This window comes from Suricata suricatta, chromosome 15 (genome assembly GCF_006229205.1).
Source record: "Suricata suricatta isolate VVHF042 chromosome 15, meerkat_22Aug2017_6uvM2_HiC, whole genome shotgun sequence".
Classification (NCBI taxonomy): Eukaryota; Metazoa; Chordata; class Mammalia; order Carnivora; family Herpestidae; genus Suricata; species Suricata suricatta.
The window spans coordinates 16,782,175-16,802,923 of NC_043714.1; the positions used below are offsets into that span (position 1 = coordinate 16,782,175).

The following is a 20,749-nucleotide window of genomic DNA, read 5'->3' on the forward strand; positions in this document are numbered from 1 at the left end:
TTTTTCCACAGCCTTACCAACACTTGTTATTGTCCAACTTTTTTATTATATAGTCATTGTAGTGGATGTGACGTGGTACCTTGGTGTGCATTTCTCTGATGGCTAATGATGTTGAACATCATTTTATGGGATTATTCCCATTTGTATATCTTCTTTAAAGAAATGCCTGTTGGGACGCCTGGGTGGCTCAGTCAGTTAAGCAGCTGACTTCAGCTCAGGTCATGATCTCACAGCTGACAGCTCAGAGCCTGCTTCGGATTCTGTGTGTCTCTCTCTCTTTCCGATCCTCCCCCCGCTGACACTCTCTCTCTCTCTCTCTCTCAAAAATAAATTTTAAAAAGTTAAAAAAATGTCTGTTAAATCATCTGTGCATTTAAAACTGAGTTGATTTTTTTATTTTTGAATTGTAAGAGTTATTTTAGCATTTTAAATAAAAACCTCTTATTAGATATATCATTTGCAAATACATTCTCCTATTCTGTAAATTGTCTTAATAGCAATTTATGTTTAGGCAATGGTTTAATTACTCAGGGATAAAGCTTTAGTATGGATATCATGCAAACTCTTTACCTCTCTTCTGGATTTATCCCAATTTGGAAGCGGTGCCCATGGCATTCTCTAAAAAGAGTGCATAGAGGAAGGAGAAAAAACCCCCAGTGCCTAGCAGAGGGTATGTGCTCAATTTACTTTGGCAAATGAATGAATAAAATTTTTATATTTATTCTTGGTTCCCACCACTACTCTGACTTAATGAATCCCTCTGCTGGATCTACTTTTAGAGCAATGGTATTCATTTCATGACCTGGAGGCCCCTCCGGCGGGAGCTATGAAGTATTGAAAAGATATACCTGTTTCCATGTGTATGTTCTAAGCTGTCTGTCTACTCTATATTAAATGCACTGAAGTATAACACTGTAATATGGGTGTTGTTATACCCAAGTTTCCAATATTGCCCCCCAAAACCAGAGACTACCAGGGAGACCGAGTCACACATGCAAAAGCAAAGGGCTTTATTAGAGTTTAGGCTGGCCGAGCCTAAACTCAGGCTCACAGACTTTACTGGTGCAGTGGATTCATGCTGAGAACCCCAAACAAAGGCGGGGTAGGGCTTTTATGAGTTTGGGAAGGGGGAGTTACAGGAAATTGTGACACAGGTAGTGACCCAATCACTATTGTCTATTATTATTGGCAGTTACTTTAACTATACATTGATGCTTTTAGTGGGAGCCAATCACAGCACTTAGAGTATTGACCAATCACAGAGTGGGCCCAGGACCCTCACATAGGGTGTAGCTTCTATCTTTAGGCCTGCCCTTAGAAATGTTAAAGGTGTTAACTGGTCTTTCCTGATTGGGTGTTATAAGGGTTGTCCCTCCTTCCTTGGGCAACATGTGCCCTTCTATTGTCGGAGAAACTGACACTTAGGCCTCCAAGGTCAGAGTCAGTTTGATTCAGACCTGTGTCCTTACAGTGTCTACAGGTTTTTCATGATAAAAAGCAGTTTCATGCTCTACTCTTTGAGAGTTACTGACTTAAGAGAAAGAAACAGCTGGTTTTTGTCAGTTCAGTGTTGACTCTACAGTGTTTTCAATGGTTCTGGGCATTCTTACGTCATTTATACTGTGATTGTTTATTTGGAGCTTCACTTAGGGACTTCACTTGCTTCTAGGCTCTTGGCTTGGCCTAAGAGTGGTTCCCTCAGTGAGGTTCACTGTCCCCTGGACCAAGCAAATAGCTGTGGGGAGATGGTTCTGAGGCTGTGAGGGAGGAAGGTCACATCTATCTAGCTGTCACATCAGTTGAATCCCCTTGGGGATCAGTTGAATTTCCTTGGGGGAAGAGATGATCCCAGCCAGGCTGTCTGCATTCCCACATCACTTACAACAATCTATCAATGTCCTTTTGCAACTTACATTTGACGTAATCCCCTTGTACATCTGGAGTGTGCACTCACAGGAAGAATCACAATGATTCAGAAATGGGAAGAATCAAAGAAATTCTAGTTAGGACTGTGGATAAAACTAAGAAATCAATAAAGGCATATGTATTAAGGAAACAAGCTGGGTAAAGGAAAAAGAACAATGGAAAGCAGGACATTTGTAACTGGATATAAACAGGAGTCTAAGTTTACACAGGCCGAGCTGGCTGGCCTGATAGTGTTACTGAGCTTAGTTACCCATCCAGGGCACTCACTTGGCTGAGACGACTGTGGGCATCACTTGTATGACATACATATGTATGCAGATACCTGCCAACTCAAGAAATGGGACACACTTGGGGCACCTGGATGGCTCAGTTGGTTAAATGTCTGACTCTTGATTTCAGCTTATGGGTTCTAGTCCCTGTGGGACTTTGTGCTGACAAGACAGAGTCTGCTTGGGATTGTCTTTCTCCACCCTGGCCCTTTCCCACTCATGCTCTCTCTCAAAATAAATAAACTTAAAAAAAAAAAAAGAAATAGGACACAGTTATGAGCATGCAAAATGGTCACATCAGAGAGGGGAAAAAGTTTTTTAAAAAATTAGTGGTCTTAGAAAGCTAATGTGAAAGAGTTTTTTGTCTCAGTCCAGATAGAAGAAAAAAATTTTAATCAAGACAGCCATCAATAATACCATTTGATAGTATTTATGTGACGCTTTTTCTTCTCTTTAAGCTTACCTTATGGCTAATCATAGCAAAATCCTCCTGAGGGAAAAGAAGTACTTTAACAAACAATGGACCTAAGGCTCAGAGGTCAATTGACTGTTCTGCAGTTTAGGGGAGAAGAGATAGATAGGCCATTGATATTTAGATCTGTTTGGGACTAAGACTGAATTAGGCATTAAACATATGTAAATTCCTTTAATTCCTATAAACTATGCTATGAAGTGGGTGTTAATGTTACAAATTGATGGGGAAAAAAAAATCACCCAAATCATTGACTTAATAATGGTAGTATCAAACCATATCAGTTATGTTCTAGAGCCATATTCTTAATTACCAATTTTAATTGATTAAGTGAGGTTGCCTGGAGAGGATGTATGGAAGGATCCCATGCCCAGTTGCTCTGCCTAATGTGAGTAGGATGGGAGGAACAGTATCTAACGGAAAACACAAGGGATCATAGAATGAGTGATTTGGGGGACAGGCTTCTAAGTGACTGACCAAGATTTTCTGTTACAGAATGCTCTATATTTTGAGAGAGCTAAGGAAGGACTCTGAAAGGAGAGTTCTTTTTGTTTTTGTTTTTATTTATTTTTGAAAGAGAGAAAGAGAGAGTGTGAGCAGGGGAGGGGTCAGAGAGAGAGGGAGACACTGAATCTGAAACAGGCTCCAGGCTCTGAATGGTCAGCACAGAGCCCGACGTGGGGCCGGAACCCATGAACCCGTGAGATCACGACCTGAGCAGAAGTCAGACACTTAACCAACTGAGCCACCCAGGTGCCTGGAAAGGAGAGTTCTTTACAACCGTTGTTTTTTTTCTTTAAAGTAGGCTGTATGCCCAACTTGGGGCTTGAACTTACAACCCTGAGATCAAGAGTCACATGCTCTACTGACTAAGCCAGGCAGGTGCCCTTACAACTGCTTTGTTTTTTAAATTATTTTTTAAATTTATTTTGAGAGGCAGAGAGAGACAGTGCGAGCAGGGGAGGGTCAGAGAGAGAGGGAGACACAGAATCCGAAGCAGGTTCCAGGCTCTGAGCTAGCTGTCAGCACAGACCCGGACGCGGGGCTCGAACCCATGAACCATGAGATCATGACCTAAGCTGAAGCTGGACACTCAACCGTCTGAGCCACCCAGGTGCCCCTCAACTGCCTTTTGATAATACTTTTCCTTCCCCTCCCTCCTAGTGAAGGAAACCAGAATATGTCACACCCCAAAATATGCCTCTTTGACATACAAATTGTTTTGAGCTGAAGGCAGTTAAGCAGGAAAAGCTGTCTCTACCTTCCCCTTTCTGCCTAAAGAGAGAATATGAATTCTTTTCTTGGAGACAGACTCTTATCATTCCAGAGACAGCACCACAGGAATCTGCCAACAAGCCCTGCTCCATTAGTTGCCTCCCATAGATTTACTTTCCTACAGATTGCTGCCCTTGCAATCCAAGTCCTGCCTTTGTCCTGTCATCTCTACAAATTTACTGAAGATGCTATATAGGCCAGAGTTCTAAGTTGCCACTTCGAGTTACTTTTCATGAGGTTTTTCCCATGTGACACATGCTACCCACGTGAATAAACTGTTTTTCTCTTGCTAATCTGCTTTTTTGTTTAAGAGCTTCAGCTGAAAACGCAAGGTGGGTAAAGTTTTGCCTCCTCTATACTAGCTATGGCTAATCATCTCACACTTCTCCTTCTCCCCCTCTCCAGTACCTACCTGCTTCCTTATTTTGTAAGAGTTTCCTTCCTTAAAATGACATCCTCTCTTTTTTTGAAATGTATTAGTAAAGCATGGGATGTAGCAGAAATATATTTGCCATGTGAGTGACCAATCGATGTTGGATATCTCAGGTAGATTCTAGACAAGGATTTGGTAGTTTTGATTGTCGTAGACAGATGAAGGCAGGATCAGAGTAACTTTCAGTGTCTCAATGAAAGGATGAAAACATTTAACCAGATTTATATTACAAACCACAGTTTCTGTTTTAGTTTCTGAATGTCAAATATTCCTCAGTTTTATGCTTTTACATCTGTGTTTAAATTTTCAATTTTCAGGATTGGGCTGAGAGATTTAAATTTTTGATATCTGCGTAAATATTACTTCATTTTCTTTTGTATGTATACATGTTAGCTACCATGGATATACGTGTGTTTTCTCTGTTGGATTGTCACACACAGAAGAACATTAGTCTTACACTGGAACCCTCATGGGCTCATCGACTTTGAGAGTGGAAGCTGCAGAAACCCCTGGGCCTGAATCCCAGTCAGTTTCCAACTTACCGCACCATTTCACTTTCCAGTTACGATTGGCGTCAACTCCACGGCAGTGAGACCTTGAGTTCCTTGACCTTGTTTTTCTCCAAAATCGATCCTAGATGCAATTAAGAAAATAGGTGCAGAAAAGAATACTTAAAAGATTATCCACATACAGTTAGTAGCTGTGAATGAATCACAGCACTGCAGGGAGAGTTCCTTGGGAACAGACAAATCCAGGGAGAAGGAAGAGGACTGAATTAGCAACAGAGACCCAGGTTCACGCTCCAATTTCTGTCACACACCTGTTATCGCTTAGCTTCTCTTGGCCTATTTCTTCACAGGCAAAACTGAATAAGCTGGACTAGTCTAGTGATTTTTCGCAATTTCTTGAGAAGAAGAAATCTTTACTTACATGCGATCTTATGCAAAGACAAACATAAAAACAGAAGGTTGCTGCTATGATGGGAGAGGAAGTGAAGTAGTTCTGGAATCATTAGGCTGTCTGCCTACCAAGCCTCCTTTCTCTTCTATGACTGTTTTCGATTTATTCCATTTCTCTTTTCAATTGGATAGGCAAAGTGACTTACACTGGTCCAGCTGAAGTGGTATCCATCAACGTTAAATACAGGCATGATATAGAAATACAGATGATTCAACATTTTCCTCATGATCGGGTCACTCTTGTATGTTAGAAGAGCCTAAAAGACAAAGGTGCCTTTTTTCTTACAACCTGATCCCAAACACAGATTTAGAAAAAAATATATCAAAATCCTTCCATGGGAAATACCAAATATATTGAGTTAAAAAGTAACACTCTAATATGAACTATACTCTGTGACATCATATACTATTTTTTTTAATTAAAAAATATTTAAAAGTTTTTGTTCAAATTTCTGTTAGTTAACATACAGTGTAATATTAGTTTCAGGTATACAATATAGTGATTCAACATTTTAAAGAATTTTTACATATTTTTGAGAGAGACAGAGCATGAGTAGGGGAGGAACAGAGTGGGAGACATAGAATCTGAAAGAGGCTTGGGCTCTGAGCTGTCAGCACAGAGCCTGACTCAGGGCTCAAACGTGGGAACAGCAGGATCATGACCTAAGCCAAAGTCAGATGCTTAACCAACTGAGCCACCCAGGCGCCCCATGATTCAACACTTTCATACAACACCTAGTATTCATCACAAGTGCCCTCCTTAATCCCCACCACCTCTTTAACCCATCCAATACCCATATCATACATTCTTTATTGAGATTCCCCCCCTCCAAAACTTCCTGTTACTTATACATTTTGGCAGAGATAGAAAAACAGATTAATTGGTTAACCTCTAAAATGATTTCAAAACTAGCTAAATTTTAGGCTGATGAAGAAAGTAATTATTCACATATGCTTTTGCATAATCAGTTTTTAAAAAAATTTTGGAGAAAATCATTACCCAAATATTTTGGTGTCCTTACATGGTATTTCATAACAAAAGCTATTTCTATATGTCACTTAATTGTTTATGTCTAACTAGTACCAGACTCAAGTCTTCAAATTTATTGCATTGACACTGTCCTCTCCTGATTTAAACATTTTGTTTTTAAATATTTATTTTTGAGATAGAGAGAATGAGCAGGGGAGGGGCAGAGGAAGAGAGGGAGACACAGAATCTGAAGCAGGCTCTAGGCTCTCAGCTGTTAGCACAGAGCCCATGAACCATGAGATCATGACCTGAGCTGAAGTCAGACGCTCAACAGAGTGAGCCACCCATGTGCTCCACTATAAAATACTTAAACATAACATCTCTATCATTTTTATTGTGACTGTTTAAAAATCTTGCTCTAATGATTGGGTTTTACTTATATTGTGTCTAACCCTAAGTCTGAAGATTCTGGACTACAGGTTTAACCTCAAACAAAAAACATTGAATGTGCTAAGAATACAAACATTTTGAAATACCATTCCTATGTAATGTGCTTTTAAAACAATTCTTTTTGATGCCTATTTGTCTATGTACAGGGTAGTTTAGAGAAACAGGAAATTTGTAAATGGCTGGCTCTGGGGAGGGGACTCATGGGAAAGATAATTACCTTTAATATAATATCTATTTGGATTGTTTGAATTTTTATCATATTAAAAACACAATTCAAATAAAAGAAATCTTAAATTATGTATATACTGCCTTAGAAAATTTAATATTTAAAATTTCAATATTCTTTTACATGTAGTTAAGATTTCTGAACCCATCATATGCAGCATCTACATTTATATAAAAAAGTTGTTCATAGAGGATAATCCAATATATTAGAGACTATCACTATATTAGAAATAGTGATGAAAATATATGGATATGCTTAAGAACATAAGAATTACAATTTTATTCAATATATTTTAAATATTTAGGGGCTTAACACAAGGTGACATGTTTATACAATTCTCTCTTCTAAGGCTCAATTATAACTTTTTGGCCACATAGCTTTGGTAGAACTTTCATAGATGCTTGAATTCCTATTAACTGTCTAATGGCTGAAACCAAAAAAATCCTGGTATATAATTATTCATATCTTAGAATTTTGATTTCCTCTAATTAATGGAAGTTCTCCAGTGCTTGGAGGAAGTCTATGGCTGGGGATGGCAGAGACAGAGCTATATGGTTAGCTACATTCCTTCCATAAAGGTTAGGCAGCTATGGCTTTCTGTGCCACCCCAGTGAGGAAGAGAGAAGAGATGAAAGGAGAGAGAACTGGGGCAATAAAGCAAGAAAGAAAGTGTAGCAAAAAGTCATGGTAATTTCTCATTCTCCCTGCCTAGCACTGGGGACTGCAGCTCATTTGTCTCAGTCCAAATATGGAAGACTCATATTTTCCAAGCATGGATCATGTTAGCACCTCAGCACCAGACTATGCCAGAGACCTGAATGGTAAATTTCTCATCTTATCCTGTCTTCTCCTCTTCCAATGCAAGTGCCCATCATGCTTTTGCATTTAAATGAATACTGTTAACGTCCTTCTTAAAAATTACAATATATTTTAAACAAACAACCCCCCCCCAGCGAATATTACATCTATGTGACCACCAACTACATTTTGCTGTATTTAATCTTTTATGTTTTTATTTTTATTTTCTTAAAATTTATGTGTTTTGAGAGGGAGACAGTGTGTGTGTACAAGTGGGGGAGGGACAGAGAGAGAGAGACTCCCAAGCAGCCTCCGTGCTGTCAGTGTGAGCCTGATGCAGGGCTCAATCCCACGAACCGTGAGATCAGGACCTGAGCCAAAATCAACAGTTGGATGCTTAACTGACTGAATTGCCCAGGCAGTCCTATTAAAAAGAAGTTGAGACCTTACAGATAAAAGCACAGCTCCCTTTTTATCACACTCTAATATTATTTTCCCCTCCTCCACCAATCACTATCCTTTTACATTATCATTTTCATGCATTATTTTGTGTTTTGATATATATACACATATAAAAATATATAATACATATATGCATGTAGAGAGATATAGAAATATAGATATATATAGATTCAGAAATATATAATATTGTGTATGCTTTGACATCTCATGCATTCAATCTACATTCCACTTTTCTCCCCAGTATTTTTGACACTTAGGTTGATTTATTTATTTTAATTACACAATGGTATTCAATTATTGATAAATCCACAATATATTGATTCCTTATTTTGTTGAGAATTAGGTTGCTTTCTTATAACATTGCAATGAACATTTTTGCACATTTCTCATAGATGTTTTTCCCTTTTTAAAGAAAATTTATATGTTCATTAATTAATATACAGTGGAATATTGGTTTCAGAAGTAGAACCAATGATTCATCACTTACATACAATACCCAGTGCTCATCACCAGTGCCCTTAGCACCCATCACCATCGAGCCCATCTCCCACCCATCTTCTTCCATCTACCCTCCATTTGTTCTCTATCATTATGAGTCACTTGCAGTTTGTTTCCCTCTTCTCTAGCTCCCCTTCCCATAAATTCATCTGTTTTGTTTCTTAAATTCCACATATAAGTGAAATCTTGTATTTGTCTTTCTCTGCTTGACTTATTTTGCTTAGCATAATACACTCTAGCTCCATCCATGTCATTGCAAAAGGCAAGATTTCATTGTTTTAGATGGCTGAGTAATATTCCATTTTATATAATATACCACATCATTTTTTAAATGTTTCTTTAAATTTATTTTTGAGAGACAGAGAGAGACAGCGTGAGCAGGGGAGGGTCAGAGAGAGAGGGAGACACAGAAACTGAAGCTGCCTCCAGGCTCTGAGCTAGCTGTCAGCACAGAGCCTGACACCAGGCTCGAACCTACAAACTGTGAGATCATGACCTGAGCCGAACCTGGACGCTTAACCGACTGAGCCACCCAGGTGCCCCACCACATCATCTTTATCCATTCATCAGTCAATGGACATTTGGGCTCTCTCCATAACCTGGCTATTTTTGATAATGCTGCTATAAGCATTGGGGTGCATGTACCTCTTTGAATCTATATTTTTGTATCCTGTGGGTAAATACTTAATAGTGCAATTGCTGGATTACATGGTAGTTCTATTTTTAGTTTCTTGAGAAACCTCCATACTGTTCTCCAGAGTTGGCTGCACCTATTTGCATTCTCAACAGCAGTGCAAGGGAGTTCCCCTTTCTCTGCATAGTTGCCAACAATTGTTTCCTGTGTTAATATTAGCCATTCTATGGCTATGAGAGGATATCTCATTGTGGTTTTGATTTGTTTTTCCCTGATGATGAGTGATGTTGAACATCTTTTCATGTGTCTGTCTGTCATCTGGATGTCTTCTTTGGAAAAGTGTCTATTCATGTCTTTCTTAACTGGGTTGTTTTTTGGGTGTTGAGTTTGATGAGTTCTACATAGATTTTGGACACTAGCCCTTTATCAGATATGTCATTTGCAAGTAACTTCTCTTATACTGTAGGCTGACTTCTAGTTTTTTTAATTGTTTCCTTTGCTGTACAGAGGCTTTTTATCTTGATGAAGTCTCAATAGTTCGTGTTTGCTTTTGTTTCCCTTGCCTTCAGTGATGTGTCTAGTAAGAAGTTGCTGTGGCTGAGGTCAAAAAGGTTGCTGCCTGTGTTCTCCTCTAGGATTTTGATGGTTTCCTGTTTCACATTTAGGTATTTCATCTATTTTGAATTTACTTTTGTGTATGGTGTAAGAAAGTGGTCTAGTTTCATTCTTCTGCATGTTGCCATCCAGTTTTCTCAACACCATTTGCTGAAGAAAATGTGTTTTTTCCGTTGGATACTCTTCCCTGCTTTGTCAAAGATGAGTTGACCACATAGTGGTGGGTCCATTTCTGGGTTCTCTATTCTGTTCCACTGATCTGTGTGTCTCTTTTTGTGCCGGTACCATACTGTCTTGACGACTGCAGCTTTGTAATATAAGTTGAAATCTGGAATTGCCTCTAGTTTTTTTTCTTTTCAGGATTACCTTGGCTATTTGGGGTCTTTGTGGTTCCATACAAATTTTAGGAGTGTTTATTCTAGCTCTGCAAAAAAATGCTAGTGGTATTTTGATAGGGATTTCATTAAATGTGTAGCTTGCTTTGGGTAGTATAGATATTTTAACAATGTTTGTTCTTCCAATCCATGAGCATGGAATGCTTTTAGATGTCCTCTTCAATTTCTTTCACAAGTGTTTTAGTTTTCATAGTATAGGTATTTTACCTCTTTAGTTAGGTTTATTCCTAGATATTTTATTGTTTTGGGTTCAAATGCAAATGAGATTGATTCCTTGATTTTTTCTTTCTGCTGCTACATTATTGATGTATAGAAATGCAACAGATAGGTGCATGTTGATTTTATATCCTATAAGTTTGCTGAATTCATGTATTACTTCTATTAATTTTTTTGGTGGAGTCTTTTGGGTTTTCTACATAGTGTATCATGTCATCCGTGAAGAATGAAAGTTTGACTTCTTCCTTGCAGATTTTGTTGTCTGATTGCTCAAGCTAATAATTCCAGTACTACATTAAATAGTAATGGTGAGAGTGGACATCCTCGTCTTTTTCTTATCACAGGGGGAAAGGCTCTCAGTTTCTCCCCATTGAGAGTGATATTAGCTGAGGGCCTTCCATATATTGTCTTTATAATGTTGAGGTATGTTCCATTTATCTCTTCTTTGTTGAGGGTTTTTATCAAGAAAGGATGCTATATTTTGTCAAATGTTTTTCTGCATCTATTGACAGGATATGATTCTTTTATTCTTGTGTTATATCACGTTGATTGATTTGTAAATATAGAATCATCCCTGCAGTCCAGGTATAAATCCCACTGGATCATGGTGAATAATTCTTTTAATATAATGTTGAATTTAATTTGTTAGTATCTGGAGAATTTTTGCCATCATGTTCATGAGGGATATTGGCCTGTAATTCTTATTTTTAGATGGATTTTGGAATCAAGGCAATGCTAGCTTTGTGGAATGAGTTTGGAAGTTTTCTTATTTCTATTTTTTGGAAGAATAGGTAGTATGTCTTCTTAAATTTCTGGTAGAATTCTCCTAGGAAGGCATGTGGCCCAGGACTCTTTTTTGTTAGGAGAGTTTTGATTACTGTTTTAATTTCTTTTTTGGTTATGAGTCTGTTCAAATTTTCTATTTCTTCCTGTTTCAGTTTTGGTAGTGTGTGAGTTTCAAAATGTGTCCATTTCTTTCAGATTGTCCAGTTTGATGGCATATAATTTTTCATAGTATTCCCTTATAATTGTGTTTCTGTCATGTTTGTTGTGATCTCTCCTCTCTCATTTGTGATTTTATCTATTTTGGTACTTGTCTTTTCTATTTGAGAAGTCTGTCTAGGGGTTTATCAATTGTGTTAATTCTTTCAAAAAAAAGCTCTTAGTTTTGTTGACCTGTTCTATTGTTTTTTGTTGTTGTTGTTGTTGTTGTTGTTGGTTTCTGTATCATTTATTTCTGCTCTAATCTTTATTATTTTCCTTCTTCTGCTGGCTTTAGGCTTTATTTGCTGTTCTTTTTTGAGGTCCTTTAGGTGTAAAGTTAGGTTGCATATTTGGGAGCTTTCTTGCATCTTGAGAAAGGCCTGAATTACAATATATTTCTCTCTCAGGGCTGCATCGCAAAGGGTTTGGCCTGTCGTGTTTTCATTTCATTTGTTTCCATGTATTCTTTTATTTTCATTCTTCTTTAATAGAATGTTAACCTCCATGTACTTGAGGGCTTTCCACATTTTTTTCTTGTAGTTGACAAAGTTTCATAGCATTGTGATCTGAAAATATGCATAGTATGATATCAATCTTTTTGTATCTGTAGAGGGCTTGATTTGTCCCAGTAAGTGATTTATTCTGGAGAATGTCCCATGTGCACTCAAGAAGAATGTGTATTCTGCTGCTTTAGGATGAAATGTTCTAAATATATTTGTAAGTCCATCTGGTTCAGTGTGTCATTCAAAGCCATTTTTCCCTTATTGGTTTTCTGCTTAGGTGATCTGTCCATTGCTGTAAGTGGGGGTGCTAATGTCCCCTATTTTCCTCTATTATTACTGCATTATTATCAATGAATTTTTTGTTTGTGATTTATTTATTTGGGTGCTTTCAAGTTGGGAGCATATTTACACTTGTTAGATCTTTTTGATGGTTAGACCCCTTAGAGAGTTTATGACATATCTAGGAATGGATTTACTGGGCCATGGATTTATATGTCTTCCATTCTACTAAATGCTATTTCTAAGTTGGTAAATACTCCCATCTGCAATGAACGAGTTCTCATTGCTCTACAAACTTACCAACCCTTGATATTGTTAATCTTTTAGTTAAAATCTAATGGGTTCATGAAATCGTACTTTTGTTTTACTTCACGTTTCTCTCATTTCAAATTAAATTGAACAGCTTTAAAATATATATAGATGATTCTATAAATTGCTCATATTTCACCATTAAAAAATAAACTCTTATTCTTCTTACATTCTGGATATTAATCCTTTGGTGATATGCATCATGAACATATCTTGTAGCTTATTGGTTCCTATTTTCATCATATCCTTGTTGTAAACTTCTATCACAATTATATATATAAAGTTTTATTTAAGAACTCATCCCTGCCCTAAGATCATAAAGATGTTGCCCTATACTTTCTTCAAAAAAGTTTTTTAGAAGTTTGTTTTCAAATGTGAGCCTTAAGCTTTCTAGAAATAATTTTTTGCAGGAAGTGAGGTTGGGATTTATTTTTCTGCTATGGAAGACCAATTGTGCCATTATACTCATTTGGATGGTTCATCTTTTTTCCAGTGAGTTCACGTTCCCCCTCTGTCAAATGTCAAGTTTCATTTGTGCATGGAAATGCTCTAATGCACTTTGGTTTATACTCATTCACCAAAACTACACAATGGTTCCGATAGAATCAGTCGGGTCTGGTAGGATGTGTCTCCTCATGTTGTTCTATTTCAAAATTGCCCAGGCTGCTTTTAATCCTTCTCCATTCACACTGATTTGAAAATAAGGTTGAGCACATTAAAGATGTCTGCTCTATGCTAGGTTTTTTTTGTGTGTGTGTGTGATTACTGGATGTTGAATTTTAGCATGTAATCTTATATTAACACAACCATAGTTGTTATAATCAATTTTAATTAGTAATTTTCTGTTAAATCATCCTTATGTTCCTGGGATAAGCTCCTTGGGTTATGATAGGATTATATTAGCTGGATTCAGGTTGCTAATATTTTCATCTATATTCCTGAGACCTATAATTTCCTTCCTTATTTTGTCTGGTTTTGGTATCAGGATTATATTAGTATTATGGGAGCAAACCATCTAGGCTTAGAGCAGAAATTAAATATAAAACAAAGACACATAGGGAGAATCTTTGCTTTCTGTTTTGTTGGTTTCTGCACTTTATCCTTTTCAAAACTGAGTTGAAAGCTTAGCTCATTAATTTGGAGACCTTATCTTTTTGCAATATATTTATTTAAAACTATAAATTCCATGCTCACTTCGGCAGCACATATACTAAAACTACAAATTCGTCTCCAGTAGTACCTTAGCTGCATTCTATATATTTTAGTCGTTTTGTTTCCATTTAGTTGTGAATATTGAAAAAGTTCCCTCATTTATTTAAATCATATTTTAAATTTTAAAACAAGGGGAGTTTTCTTTTTTAAGTCCCATTTTCATAAATAATTTCTAACAACTGCATTGCAGTCAGAAAATATGATCTATATGTATGCTCTTTAGTATTTCTTAAACCTTGCTCTGTGGCCTACTGTACAGTCAATTGTTGTAAATGTTTCAGTTGGGCATGAAAAGAATATGCATTCTTTTTTTTTTAAATAAAACTTTAAAAAAATTTTTTTAAATGTTTTATTTATTTTTGATACAGAGAGAGACAGAGCATGAGAGGGGGAGGGGCAGAGAGAGAAGGAGACACAGAACCGGAAGCAGGCTCCATGCTCTGAGCTAGCTGTCAGCACAGAGCCTGACGCGGGGCTCGAACCCACAAACGTGAGATCTGACCTGAGCCGAAGTCAGAGGCTTAACCGACTAAGCCACCCAGGCGCCCCAAGAATATGCATTCTTTAATTTGGGTAGGATTCTATGTGTGTTTATTTGTTAAATTTATCACATTGTATCATCTACAGTCTTCCTAAAAATGTACCTGTTTTCTTAATCACTGAGAATTGTGTTAAAAACAGTGTCAAATATTATTTTATTTTGAAGTTGTTAACATAGACTAATTTTAAAGCTCTCATATCCAAATTATGTATTAAATAAGAAAGCCATTTCCTAGTAGTCTATTCTGGAGTGGATTTAATTTCCAAGACTAGCCAGACGTGTTCTTCTTCTGACAAATAGAGTGTCATTGTATTGCATATGCTATATTTGTGATTTTTATAACTCTATAAGAACTGCAGCCATTTTCCATCTGGTCAGATAAAGAGAGAATGATCACAATACAATGGCTGTTCAATCCTGAATAGGACAATTGAGAGATCTTTTTGCGTGAATGCTTTAAGTAATAGGACATAGATCATTTCTCTTTTATGGTTTAGGTAGTTTCTAGAAAAAAGATGACCATATGACTATTCCCTATTATTCTAACATATGATAACCATAAAGCAGAGGGTGTGCTTTCCTCCTCACATGTGGGACTCTTTTGGCAATCAATTCACACACAGGAAAAAAGATGCCTACTAATTAAGTTCCATCTGGGTGAAGTGAGTTTAATTTCTAGACTACTATTGTTGCTGATGAGGAAGACTAGTAGTTGTGATGTGAAAGGCAGTCACAGAACAATGCACCACATGCCTCAGTGTGGCAGTCTCTAGGTACTACACTTAGCTCACTTCAATCTATTCAAAAACACTTTGCCAAAAATAGATTTTTATTTGAAAATAACAGAAGTTTTGAATATTATCTTGCTAGGAAAATATGTTTGGTATGAGGTTAGGGACTTTCTAAAGTTAAGAGAGACAAAGAATGATTTGATATTCACCACTCACCAAGACTATTTTGGTATCCCAATAAATGTATGCATGTCATATGCCAAATTCATCAAATAAACTTAAATTTGAAGAAAAATTTCACAACTATTAACGTCTTTGTGTCGTGTCACAAAGTTGGGCTAAAGTGTTTCCCTCCTTTTCAATTTTTGGATGTGACTGAATATTGCTTTCTTAGACCCCCAGGACAACTTGGAATTATTATTGTTTTTTTTTTTTTTTTTAGAATTGATGTTATTGGCTTTAAGAAAGATATCTTTTACATTGTTTACATTTGTTTTTGTTCTAGAATCACTCTAGAGGACCTAAGAATAATAACCATATTCAACAAGCGCACACTGAGCTAACAAGTCATGTTATAGCTGAGCCCAAAGGGAGGGCAAGTTACCAGTCAAGCTGGAGAACAGCCTCACCTGGACTGAAGTCAAACTATTTAGAATGGAAAAGAGTTGTAGTACCACAACAGGTGCATTTCAACACGGAAATAATTTAAAATTTAATACTATGAAAATTGATTAGAGGAGAATTTTCAAGGTAATTTTAAAAAGGGAGCTTGATCTATAAAGATATTTGATGTCACACTATAAGAAGCTTATTAAATACAAAATGGTAACTAAATAATAGTTTGAAAGCAACAGGAGCAGAAAGGTTCTGTGAATGAAGGATGGAGAACTAGAAAATCATATGCTAATCCTTTAAATTCTAATTACTTTTGTATTTAATTTATACTCAGAACTGCCCAGGGATTAATATAACAGGGCAAGTAATGATTGAACAATCTTATTTTCTAAATAAAATATAAATATTTGAAGTGCTCTGCATCATCAGGAAGACTATAATATCAGGTGCATTTCCACTCTACTCTTTCCATTTAATACCATGTCTCATTTCTAGAGCTTTTATAGGAGATTGCCTAATAACAATGTTTGGTTATATCTATCTACTCAGGAACAACAGAGTAGAGGCCAGGACCAACTTTGTGGCATTATGAAAATCTACTATATTATAATTTTTTACCTCGTAAAAGAAAGTATAGTTGTTTTCAGTTTGTAGGTCTCCAATATACACAAATTTCAGTTATTGTAGTTTAAATAACATCAGTCCTCCAAGAAGTACAGTTCAAATGTTAGTCACCGCAGTTAGATCTTTTGTCTACAAATCACTATGTAAATAACAGAAGGGGATCAAGATCTGTGACCAATTATGCCACTTCTTTTAAAGTTGGTCAGTGGGTGGATTGGTCACTGTGTGTGTTTTTGAATTTACACACTGACAGCCAAGTGTGAGGCTGTGTTTCCCCCCTTGTTTTCCATCTCTGTGGCGTTTTACAAAAATGGATGATGGTAAGCAGGAACTTAACAGATGAAAGTGCAGCAAAAAAATAAAAAGTGATAATGTAGAGGTGAAATTTGAATCAGATGTAAATGGAGCTGTAGAAGAAATGGCCGACCACAGGAATGCTGACATGGTCACCATACAGCTCAGGATACGCCACCAGGGCAACTTAATGAAGACAGACTTGTGGATAGAAATGAGAAACGTGTTTGTGATGAAAAGGGAAAGATGATCCAAAAGAAAAGATACTGTTAATATTTCACATTAAAGGAACTTCTGTAGATATTTTATGATTTGAAAGTGCAAAGGAAAAAAATGGAAGCTGATTAAAATTAAGAAAGGGGTATGCCAATTTGCCACAGCATAAAAAAGAGGCTAACTTCATGTAAGTTATATAATGAGAAGGCAAGCACTATTCAAATTATCCATAACTTTTTTTTGACAAAGAAACAATATTTTCAATGTTTTAAGTCATGGTGTAATAAATACTAGTTTTACTTTTTTGTGTGTGATCATTTCCCTATGTATTTATAACAAAGAGAGTTTTTAAACTTTAGACAAAAACAGAGGTCATAGGACAAACAATTTTCCCCGTTGATTTTTAAGATAGATTTTCATTGCTTCAGCTTGCATGGTCATTTTTATAGTCCTGCACTACTTGGAAGAAAAGCAAGGACTGTCTGTAGAACAATGTCCAGAACATTCTCAAGTACTGGAGAGTGGAGTAAAATGGATGCAATGGATTTAAATTTAATTAAATTGAACATTAATATAGACCCTGCTGTGTAGGAGACATTATAAATTGAGTAAAAGGGTGAAAGAGCTGGGTTGGAGGATGCAAAGGATTAAAGAGCAGAGCTGGGGAGTTGGTGAGTTAAAGGCACTAAAAGGCTCGTAGAAAACAAAATATTGTAATTACTTGCAGTGGTAGTGAGCAAAGTCAGACAACTTGAAAATAAAGATTTTTATAAGATAAACTTTTTCATTATGCAGTTGTGAACAAAGGCTTATTCAACTGAACTCATATTGAATCTAGGCTTAATAACCCTATTAATTATTTATTTATTCCCCGGCTTTGGGCACTTTTTTATACATACAATTTAAGTTCTCTTCTCTAAAAGGTTTATTTTTAGGGATACATTTTTTTGAACCAAAACTTTGAGTTTCATACCTACATTTGAGGGTTTATTTTATATTATTATCTTTAGTTACCGAAAGACATAACGAGACGGAAAGGGGTGGTTAGCCAAAGGAGTATTCCTTTTTTTTTTTTTTTGATTAAAATGTTTTAATGTTTATTTACATTTATTTTATTTTTTAATAGCTTATTGTGAAATTGGTTTCCATACAACACCCAGTGTTCTTCCCCACAAGTGCCCTCCTCCATCACCACCACCTCTTTCCCCCCTCCCCCTTCTCCTTCAACCCTCAGTTCGTTTTCAGTATTCAATAGTCTCTCAAGTTTTGCGTCCCTCTCTCTCCCCAACACTCTTTCCCTCTTCCCCTCCCCCTGGGCCTCCAAAGGAGTATTCCTAAGACAGCTTTTTGATCCTCGGACAAAGAATCTTCCCATTCCAGAAGGCCTTCCCAATTGAAGGACTTCTCTCACAACCACCAAGTCTTCCGTAGAACTCTGTCCTATACACACAACCTACCATAGTCTCCAAATATTTCTACTTACACTGCCCAGAATCATCACCTGGTTCTTAGAAAATAACTCCCCCTTCTCTGAAAGTCTCCATTCCTATTTTTGGCTATTTGAATTATCTAAGTAGAACACCCGAATCACATACCAGATCCTGGCACCAGGATTAGCCATCACTGATGCAGCATATAGATGGGTGGGAATGTGTATTGGAGGTGTTTTTGTAGTGTAATTGGGCTGGACCTAGAGGGCTGAACTTTCAAATTAGGTAGCAGCAGAGGAATATGGTGGCTGACCTAGGAAACTAAGAAAAATTTTCTTTCCTTTTAAAAAAATTTTTTTGTGTGTATACTACTTTCTGTGACAGGATCAAATTAGATCCACCTATATATTATACTTCTTCAAAGTCTGGAAGAACTTTACATTTCAGACAACTTTTGGCTCAATTTGCCCTTAGATTTTCTCACTAGTTCTTATTTTATCTTTGGTCTGCCGCTGAGTTAAATAGAATTCAACCAGTGATTCAAAAATACCTGTAGGAATATATGACTCCAGCATAAATTAGTTTAATTTGAGAATAAAATGCATTCAGTGTTGACTGGGTTAAATTTGTTTTAAAAATGTTTTTGTTTCGTTTCATATAGAAAATTTGGAAAATTCAGGAAAATATGAAGAAAATAAAAATCACCCATAATGCTTTTAGCATTTAGCTTATTTCTCATGCATATATATTTCAGAAACAAATTTTACCATATTGAAATTATTAATATCCATGCTGGTCCATAGCATGCCATGGACAGTTTCCTATATGATTAAATATTCCTCCCAAATATTTTTATTTAGTCAGGGCTAGCAATCATTTCCTTTATGCCTTCCTCCTTTGTTTTTATGCTTGGAGAAGTTTTCCTCACTTGGAAATCAAATATTTTTGTGAGTTACGTTCTAAACATTCCATGCATAAAACCCCTGACCACATTTACTCCAGCAATATAGTATTGGAGGCAGAAATAAAGTAGTGCTATGCATAATTCTGGGCCACCTAGGACCAGCCATGGCTTGAGATATCCAATCTGGGAGACAGATAACTTCAAACTCTCAAAAGTGAACAAAACCCAAGCTGCCTCATTCAGGTGGAGATGTTTTGAGAAATGAAGCAAATGAATGATTTTCTTCCTTTGAAGGGTATGTTTGTATGTATGTATGTGTATATATGTGTCTGTGTGTATACACACTTTACTTTCCATTTCTACATCCGCTCTTCCTGTCCATGTACAGATTCCTGCCTCCAAAACTTTTGTCCTCTGTTTGCTCTGATAAGTTTCTTACTATGATATAAACAATATCTCTTCACTTTTGCAGAAAGATGACCTCTAAGTTCTGTATATTGGTTTCCTTCTCTTTATAGATCTATTCTAGGTTTCTTTCTTTGATGAATTTAGTGTATCATTCCTCTTGGCCCATGACAAATTTAAGAATACTTTATTACCAACGGGCAGGATTTCAGTTTGTATTTAAATTTCAGTTAATATATAGTGTATTATTATTTTCAGGTGTACCATTTAGTGGTACATAAAACACCCAGTGCTTATCACTGCAAATGGTCTCCTTAACCCATCACCCATTTAACTCATCCCCTGCCCACACCCCCACCCCCCAGTAACCCTCCGTTTGTTCCCGACAGTTAAAAGTCTTGTTTCCCTCAGTGCCTGGACGTCTCAGTCAGTTAAATGTCTGGCCTCGGCTCAGGTCATGATCTCACAGTTGGTGAGTTTGAGCCCCATGTCCGGCTCTCTGCTTGTCAGCACAGTGCCCATTTCGCATCCTCTGTCTCCCTCTCTCTCTGTCCCCCGCCCCCTGCTCATTATCTCTAAACTAAAATAAAAAGAAAATAAAAGTCTGTTTCCTGGTTTGCCTTTCTTTCCTCCCTTTGCTGTATAGTGTTTGTTAAAGCTCTTTTTTGGTTTAATTGTGAAGGACCACCTGCAGAACACAATTCAATACTAGGTCCACCAAGTCTGCTTCCTCTTTTCCTTCCCCCTACAAAACCTCCACGGTACCATGAATAGAACACCAGTGATGGTTCTGCTAACCTGGTATAAGGAAGCATTTAGCAAAAGAAAGATTTTGCAATTCAAGCATACCTCTCTTTGTTTCTTTGAGACATAAAGATTTGTGACATGAATACTAAAAAAAAGGTGGCAAGATTTAAAATCAGAAGTGATGGCTCTATATTTTTCAACATAATTTTCAATGTAAAAGATAAAACCCACAATCATATCATGTATTTTGCATTTAAAAAATGTCTGACAACCAGCAGGTATTTGAGATAATGAACTATCGTTATATATTGATAATGATTTCAATTTGAACAATTTTCAGAATAACAAAATAATTGA

At 36.7% G+C, this 20,749-nt stretch overlaps 1 protein-coding gene across 1 annotated transcript in view; it reads right to left on the reverse strand.

Moving 5' to 3' along the window:
* The window catches only part of CPA6 (carboxypeptidase A6), a 332,547-nt gene that overhangs the window by 37,426 nt on the left and 274,372 nt on the right, over positions 1-20,749 (reverse strand). Inside the window, exons 7-8 of the mRNA XM_029923746.1 lie at positions 5,481-5,591; positions 4,918-5,008 (exon numbers count right to left, since the gene is read on the reverse strand). Of these exons, the coding sequence (XP_029779606.1) occupies positions 4,918-5,008; positions 5,481-5,591 (202 nt within the window). The remainder of the gene's footprint in view (positions 1-4,917; positions 5,009-5,480; positions 5,592-20,749) is intronic.